The sequence below is a fragment of the Nothoprocta perdicaria genome, unplaced genomic scaffold, assembly GCF_003342845.1.
Source record: "Nothoprocta perdicaria isolate Ctin4 unplaced genomic scaffold, notPer1 scaffold_332, whole genome shotgun sequence".
NCBI classification, from domain to species: Eukaryota; Metazoa; Chordata; class Aves; order Tinamiformes; family Tinamidae; genus Nothoprocta; species Nothoprocta perdicaria.
In genome coordinates, this window is record NW_020455569.1 from 229,394 (window position 1) to 238,037 (window position 8,644).

The 8,644-nt window shown below is 60.3% G+C and overlaps 1 protein-coding gene across 1 annotated transcript in view; it reads right to left on the reverse strand.

Moving 5' to 3' along the window:
• Nucleotides 1-8,644, reverse strand: part of LOXL1 (lysyl oxidase like 1) — an 11,564-nt gene that overhangs the window by 2,597 nt on the left and 323 nt on the right. Inside the window, exons 2-3 of the mRNA XM_026043649.1 lie at nucleotides 7,873-8,642; nucleotides 433-541 (exon numbers count right to left, since the gene is read on the reverse strand). Of these exons, the coding sequence (XP_025899434.1) occupies nucleotides 433-541; nucleotides 7,873-8,642 (879 nt within the window). The remainder of the gene's footprint in view (nucleotides 1-432; nucleotides 542-7,872; nucleotides 8,643-8,644) is intronic.

Below are 8,644 nucleotides of genomic sequence, written 5' to 3' on the forward strand. Positions count from 1 at the left end.
CTCCTCTCCTCTCCTCTCCTCTCCTCTCCTCTCCTCTCCTCTCCTCTCCCTTTTTCCCACCCTCTGGCCATGCCCATGGGCGCACACCGGTGCCAGCTCCCTCCATGTCTCCATGTCTCCATGCCTCCACTCTTGCTCCGAACAGGAAAGGTGGAGCACAAGCATTTTCCCTCTTTTTCACACCCCTTGGGGTAAGGGATTACACAACCAGCCGCAGGAATCRGCAGATGCTTCCCTGAGCTCTTGGGTTTGCACGGTGTTAAATGTGCTAAATTTGCTAAATTCGCTGCCTGTCCTGGACGTGCAGTGGGGCTGCTGAGACCTGAGCAAGCTCAGTGCAGTCCTGGATTGCGAACAGAGGGGCGCACTGTGCTTTTGGGCACAATAACACCAATCTACGTTAAAAACGGTGACTTTTCGGCACGCTCCCACCTGGCCAGGCACTTCTCCTCGGCGGCGCAGCGCAGCGAGTACAGATGGGCTCTCTGCACGTAGGTGGAGGCCTGCACGTAGTTGGGGTCGGGCACCAGGTCGGGCAGGCCTGCAGGGAGGGAGGACACGGTGCTGAGCGGAGGCTCCGGCCGAGGCTTTGCCCTCGCTCTGCGTGCGCGGCCCTTGGGCCTCGTCCCTGGCCTTGCTGGGAGCCTGGCTTAGTGAGGACCACGCTTTGCAACTAGAGCTGAAGAGGCCCCCACTGCTGCCCCATTGCAGCTTCCATYGGCAAAGCCAAATCCTGCATTTTCRAGAGCCATGTTGCTCAACCTGTCCTCCTGGAGATCATGAAGTGAGACGTYGCCGGCCTGTTACCCTTTGGAGGGACCAGGGGTTATTGGACCCCCTCTTAYGGACTCGCTGCACCATCAGCTCCCAGCGGAGCGGCAGCCACGGATGACGGTGACAGGACACCAGGAAAGGGGGGTGTCCCATGAACCGCTTCCCTTTCACCTTTCCCATACGCAGCTGTGGTGCAGGCTGCTCGTGCAAGACCCACGAGGCAGCAACCCAACCATGTCCCAGCTGAGCATCTCCCACGCCAGGACTCTTAGCCCCGAGCAGCAGAGCGGCCCCAGGAGTGGGAACATCTCCCYGCCAAGGAGACACAGGACAGCTGGGGTTTCACTGCTGCATCCCCATGTGCTCCAGCCTTGTCCCAGCTGCAGYCACCACCCCGGGCACGTGGCCTTGCTGGGCGAGGGAGCAGCAGCGGTGCAAGGCGGCTGGGAGAGGCTGGAGGGAGCGCAGGGATGTCCCTGGGCTGGGAGAGACCTCGGCTGYACCCAGCGCTGCGCTCCTCAGCCCACCATGGGCAACAGAGCCTCACTTGAACCCTGACCTGGGAGACAGGACTCGGGAGATGGGTCCTTCCTCCCAGAAACACCCTTGTATCTCCCGCAGCCTCCCATTTCCAACGCCTCTTCCCGGGACCACTGGGGTGTTTCCTCCTGAAGTCTTTTCAGGTGCTCCTCATCAGGAGGATGAAGAGCAGCAAAGTGGGAGCTTCTTGGCATCAGGCTGCCCAGGCTGCCCAAGAGGAGCCTCACGCAAGTCCCAGCCTCTCCCACAACCCTCGGCCGCCTGTCCAGCACCAGCCCCATCCCACCATCCTTGCAGGGGAGAGATGCAGCAAGAGCTTCAGAGGTGCTGGGTCAGCACCTCTTCTTGCACCAGGAGCTTACCCTTTTCCCCCTCTTTTTTTTCCTTTTTTTTTTTTTTGCCTTCTCCTCCCTTTTTTCCTTTTTTTTCCCCCCCTTTTTTTTTTCCAAGAAGAACAATGCCTTCTTGTTTCTCGGCCTGGCTTCCCCTGAGGGGATCACGTCACTGGATCGGAGCTCGTTTCCTGCTCCGCGCTCGGCCGTCGCTGCTGATGTAATGCCCGGGGGGAGCCGCTCCGTTCCCGCCGCTCTCCCCTTCGCAGGCGCCGAGCGGGACCCGCTCGCGAGATGATTTCACACGGGCGCTTGGACAGGAACATTTGTCATCATTTAGCAAATAATGTTTCCTCCTCGCTGTTGTTTATAGTAAATCCTTGGACGTTTCCCCGCAGAAATGTGACTCCTTTCCCAGCAGTGCTTTTTTTCCCCTCGACACGGCTGTGGAGCAGCGGTTCGGCGGGGACGGCCCCGTGTCACGGTTGGGTTTGGGGGCACCGGGGTCCCTCTAGCTGGGTTTATGATGGGGCAGACCCCAAGAGTAACCATGACCGGGGCACCCACGGTGGGAGAGGGCTTGTGCTTCTCCTCCTGCACGTTCCCTTCGTGTTATGCATCATGAAAAGAGTTATTGGTAAAAAAAAAGACATGTTCGCTAGCGCGCTGTTTGTGTGGGTRCAGAGGGCACCGAGTGGGCAAGGACAGCACGGTGTCCAGGCTCACGTCTGCTTTTGCATGTGAAAAATCCCCTATTTTGCAACTTCTGCCCCAATGAGGAGTCCGGGCCCCAGCCGCTGGCCCCTCCTGGCCCCTCTCGTCCCGGCCACGCTCCCTGGGGGCCTCTCCCAGGCACCTTTTGGTCATATCCCAGGCCATAGCACGGGATTCCCGGAGCAGCAACATCGCTGCTCAACCCGGCCGGTGTCCYCAGGGTGGAAGGTGCCACCAGGAGGCAGGGACGGAGCTCTGTCCCTCGGGCCAACCCCCCTGGAGCCCCCCCTGCCCGCGCAGCCGAGTCAAATCCCACTGGGAAGTGCAGGGAAATATGCTGGGCCGAGCAGTTGCTAGGTGAGGAGGAGAAGGAAAATAAAYGTAATGAGAGCCACGTGGAGGCAGCAGGAGCGGGGCCCTGGCGCTGCCGCTGTCCCCGCGCAGCGGGTGGGCACCTGGGTCCCACCGCGCTGGCCATAGGGCCTCCCCTGTGCCCTCGTGTCGCRGCGCAGGGCACCGTGCTGCCCTCCCGGGTGACAGCCCTGGGTCCTCCCCGTGCGCTCCAGGGCACTGCGCTGCCCGCCCGGGTGACAGCTCCGGGTTCTSCCCCCGCACTCCAGGCTCTCCGGCCACTTTCCAGGCGGGAGACCCAGCGCTGTCCCACGCACGTGCCAATGCCCTGCGCCAGCACCCCACGCTCAGGAGGACAAGCGGGGACCTCGAACCCGGTCCCACCACCAGCTGTGTCCTCCCCAAAGGGAGGACGTCCCGGGGGACGGCGGCTGCTGTGACTCAGAGCCGCAGCCCAAGCACTGGCCCCGCGTGCCCTCCTCAGGCTAGCACACCCTTGGGTGCCCCTTCAGGGTGGCCTGAGGACGTGGGCAGTGCCTCAGGTCACCCTGAGCGCACATGTACAGCTCCCGGAGGTGACTTCCCAAGCGCAGGTCCCACGAGTGCCACGGGTGCCTCCCTCCCAAGGGCGCAGGGAAACCCCACCGCAGACCTCCACACTACAAATCTGGACACCAAGAGGCAAAACGCAACGGGGATGTTTTTTTAAAAACATAGACAGACAGACAGCTGTCTTGGCTAGTTCCTGCCCTGTAGGAGCTGAATCACGACTTAGCAAGAGCCAGCTTTGTCCAAGGAGGCACCTCCTTCTTGCCCTGGTTTCTAAAGCAGACTATTTCCCACCTTTTTTGTGTGGTTTTTTTCTTTTTTTTTTCTTTTTCTACATCATTTGAGGGCAAGGCAGAAAGAAAACCACTGCCATGTTTTTCGGTGAAAAAAACTGCTGCGGTTAATCAGGAGAAGAAGAGGAAAAAATGAAGGAGGGGAGGCAAAGGAGAAGGAGAKGAGACAAGGAGGAGGCTCTCAGATGTAGCCTCGGGGATAACAGAGACACTACACGTTGGAAATGAAAGCGGGATTGCTGAACAGAAGAAAACAGGGGAACAGAAGAAACGTGGCTGAGGGTGATGCGGGCTCCGAGCAGCCGACTCGGAGACACATCAGAGCAGCCAGGGAAAAACAAACGCGAGAGTAAACGGAGCGAGGAGGAGGGACGGGGGGGTTGTTTTTATTTTAGAAAGTTCACATGTGTTTAATATTGCGAGTTGACAAGAATATATACAGACGTTGCTTCCCCCTGCTTCCCAAGCCCTCGGAGCCAGGCCAAAGGGAGATGAGGTCAAACTCATAAAATTAGCCCTTTGTTCAGTGCTGCTTGCATGAAACATGGGCTTGGAGGGGTCTGCGCTCCAGCACGGGCCGGAGGCCTCATGTGCCCTCGAACACTGGAATTTTCCATAGCCACAGCCTCTTGGCAGAGCCCCGCTTTCTCCTCCATCAGGAAAGGAGTGACTCCAGGTAAGAGTGGGAGCCTCCAGTCCTGCTGGTTGGAGGTTGCTGGGTGCAAAGGAGGGAATCGGCAGCCCCGGGTTGCTCTCCCAGTGCCTGTGTCCAAGGGAAAGTGGTCACAGAATCACAGAATTGTTGAGGTTGGAAGGGACCTGTAGAGCTYACCTAGTCCAACACCCCTTCTCCAGCAGGGACACCCAGAGCACGGGGCACCCGGTCGCATCCAGCTGGGTTCTGAAGATCTCCAGAGCAGGAGACACCACAGGCTCCCTGGGCAGCCTGTGCCARGGCTTGGGCACCCTCACAGTGAAGAAGCTCTTCCTCTTACGGAGATAGAAGAGACAGCTCTTCCTGTATTTCAACTTTTACCCACTGTCCCTTGTCCTATCACTGGCCACCACTTGAAGAGCTTGGCCCTTTCCTCCCTACATTCCCCCTTCATGAACTTACACATGTTAATCAGATCCCCTCTCAGCCTTCTCTTCTCCGGAGAAAACACGCCCAACTCACTCTGTCTCTCCTCCTATGAGAGATGCTCCATTCCCTTAATCATCTTTGTTGCCCTTGGCTGGACAGTCATGTCCAGCGGGATCACAGACTCCCCCAGGTCCTATAGGACCCGTGAAGGCCAAAGGATGACACTCGGGAAAGAGTATTTTTTAAGTTATACAAAAATGTAAACCATATAAAATGACTTAACAACTCCAAGGAACAGATACAGCCATGCAGAAGAGAGCTGCTCAGGTAAGTAACCTTCTGGAGAAGACTCCCTCTGAGCTCAAGAGGACCTCACTACCAAGCATGGTGAGAAACGGTTGGTCAACAGCAGAGACTTCAACAGGAGATGCATCGGGAGCACAAGTCCTAGCACGAACTGACATGTTCATGTCAGCCTGTTGGGACATTTGCATCCTGAGGAGGCCTTAACCCTCGGAGCAAACCCCAGCAGCCCTGTACGGGACACCCGGTTCGGTGCTGTAGCTACCGGACCCAAGCGACTTGCTTGGACTTGCAAACTTGCAGAAGTTTGCATTCTCAAAGACAGCACACGAAGTCACATTGACCCACGTGCTCCCCTCCTGCTCTGTCACTCAGGCCCAGGGTGTCCATGCGGCCTTACGGAGGCCTGGCMTGGGTTATGTGCATGGGCACATTATCTTCCACACCTGTGGCATGATTGCAAATGCAGTTTGGACTCTGCACGGGACTGGCTTTCACAAGCCAAGAGCTCCATTGCATGAGATGGAAGGTTTGTGATTTGACTCCTGGACAAGATATTGAGAGCAGGATAGGACCTGGCATCAGCTTGAAACACAGACCTTTGCCTGGAGGCTTCCCCATTTTCTTTGAGATCTGGTTGTATTGAGGACACTTTATTCTCTTCAGGCGCTCACAGGCGGGAGATCTGAGGTCTTTTGGTATCTGCTCCCCTTTCCTCGATGGGATCTGCTGCATTTCCTTCTTTGGAACAAGCCATCTGTGACCCTCATCTCCCACCTCTGCTCTGGTCTGATGCTCCAAGGAGAGTCACACTGGGTCTTTAACAGTCTCTCCAACTTATCCATGTCTGGAGCAGAGGGAGTAGCTATGAACCACCCCTGACAAGTGTGGTGAAACCTAGGGATGGCAGCTACTCTGGGGTTGGTCTACACTCTTGGTTGAGGGTAGACCCAAGCTTATGTGCAGGACCAGACCAGAGGCCACAATGCAGCCCCTCCAGCTCACACCAAGAGGCCACCRAGCAGCCTCAGAAGCAGAAAACCGTCAGAAAACAGCCACAGGGCTTAGCAGAGCTAGCCCGCTTCCCAGGCTGTCCTTCCCACCGCGCGGCAGAGCCCAGCACCACGCTCTCCACCGCAGTCCATGGTCATTACTCAGCCGCGGCCAGACGCTCTACCCTGTCATTGCTGGCACAAGACAGCAGCAACAGGCAGAAGGAACCAGGGCCAGCCTGAGCACAGACTATCATCACAGCCATGAGCGAGCACCAAACCAGAGCCAGAAGCTGAGCAGCGCTCGCCGTCGGTGCCAGAGCAGGGCTGCAAACGCCCTTCAGATATTGTCTTCTGCGACGCCTTTGTTGAGTGTTTTGGGTGGAAGGCGGCAGGCAGATGACGATGCTCACGCAGCCCTTACAAACCAAGTTGCAAAAGGCAGCGATCTGATTGCCTCCTTAAAATCCCCAGGTGCCTGTAAGGCGGCACAGCGAGTGGCCTGGAATGCCGCACATTCCTCGCAGACTGCGAGCTGGAACCGGGCTGGATTACTCAGTGCTTGAGGGGATTAGGAGCGTAATTAGCATGCGAGGCTGTTTTAAAAGTGATTTGACCGTTTATGAAAGCCGCCAAGGTGGCTCTGTGCGCTGCAGGCCTCCGTTTGGACAGCCCGGCRAGGAGGCAGCTCTCCTGGGTAAAGCCTGGCTGGAGAGAGTGGGGATGGCYGGGATGGGTGAGGACTGTGGTGGAGAGACCATGCAATGGGATGAGCCCAGGGAGCTGCCCCTTCCTCTCCTTTGGTCAACACATGCCAAGAGCAGGGCTGTACATGCAGAAAGCAAGTACTGCATTCGCTGGGAAATAACCCCGCGCTCCCCTCCTTGCTGTCAATGAGTCACTGGTGCCTCCTCCACCACTTCCAGCATCACAGCTGGCCTGGAGATCCACCTCGTCCTTCTGCCAGGCCACCTGGCCCTTTAGCATGCAGGGACCTCCCTCTTGGATAGATAAGTGTAATGGGCCCTAGACCATGTCCCCGGGGCCGTGCCGGAGGGGTTGGACCCCTACCCAGCTGCTGCTCACGAGCGGTGACCGCTACACGACGGGAGGCTTTGGAGGAAGTCCTGCTGTACAAAGTCCCTTCCTAAGCTCTTTCCCACACATCCTCTGTGGGSCCAAACGGCCCCTGGCTTGACCCAGGCTGGCTGTTCGTGCTCTGTTTATTTCCCTGCACRCAACGGAGCTGCTCTCAGGCAGGGCTGGGACGAGCGCTTCTCGCCGAGCACGACCCTCTGGGCCAGGCTTTTCTCAGGATCCGCAGGGTGGGACGGGTCCAAGGGCCACACGGGTCAGAGGCTCTGGCTGAGAAGGGCTTCCCAGGGGAATGTCAAGAARCAGATCCCTGGGGCTGCTGCTGCTCACGTCCTCCAGCCTCGCCTCAGATTTCAACACGGAGCAAAAAACCCTCCACCAGGCGCAGCCAAAKCCGCAGGGTTTCGGCACTATGGGGGTCAGTGGGACGCGGGAGGGTGGTTGTCCCCGCAAGCCGAGTGCACCATGAGCGGGTGTCCCACGGCCAAGGAGGCGCCTCGGGACAGCCTGGGCGCGTGGGTGCCGCGTAGAGCCTCTCCCAAGGCGCGCTGCAACACCAGCACGTCACACATATCCACCTCGGGTCCCCGCACCAACCACCCCAGCACCACGAGTCTGCAGCCACCATGGACTCTTGCCAAGCGTCCCCCTCCTCCGTCTTCCCCATCCCTGCCCCATCGCTCCCGGGGGAGCAGGGTCTCCAGCAGCCCCGTYGCCCACCGCGCCCCGACCCCACGTCGTTCCCCCACGGCACACGCAGGTGGCCCCCTTGTCGTGGCCTCGCAGGACGCCCCGCCAGGCACCGTGCTCTCGCCGGGCACCGCGCTCCCGCCGTGCGCACTCACCCCGTCCGCTGGCGCTGGGCCGGTAGACGCTGCCCACGCTGAGGCGGGCCTGGCCGGCGGCCGGGCTCTCGGGCAGCGCCTGTGGCACCTCGGGGCTCCGGGCGGGCACGTAGGGCTCGGCGCGAGGGGCCCCATAGGGCTCCAGCGGGCGGAAGGGCGGCTGCTGCGGCGCGTAGGGCTCGGCCGGCACGTTGCCGTAGGGCGGCCGCTGCGCGCCGGCACCGGCGCCGTTGGCGTCGGGGAAGGCGGCCTCGGCGGCGCCGCCGGCATCGTGGTAGAGGCTGTGCGAGTAGCGGCGGTCGAGGGCGTCGGGCGGCGCGTAGGGCCTCTCCGGGGCCGGGTAGTAGCCTTGGGCACGGTAGGGGCTCTGCTCCTCGCCGTGCTCCTCGTAGCGGCCGCGCGGCGGGAAGGGGTAGAGCGCGCCGGCGCCCGCCGCCGCCACGGCTGCCCCGCCGGCACCGCGGTAGTAGGCGTACGCCTCGTCGTAGGCGCGCGGCRCCTCGTAGCCCTCGTACTGGCCCACGAAGGGCGGCTGCTGGAAGGAGCCCTGCTGGGCGTACGACGAGTAGGCGAAGGACGATGCCGCCGCCGCTGATGATGAGGAGGAGGACGAAGCCTGGCGCTGGCGGGCGGCGGGCGGCCGGGGCCGCTGCGAGCCGGTGCTGTCGCCCACGGGGCCCTCGCGCCAGTTGTCGGGCACCTGGCCGAAGCCGAAGGGGTGGCGCGTGTGGCCGCGCACGGTGTCGGAGCCGGGGCGCAGGGGCAGCGCGGG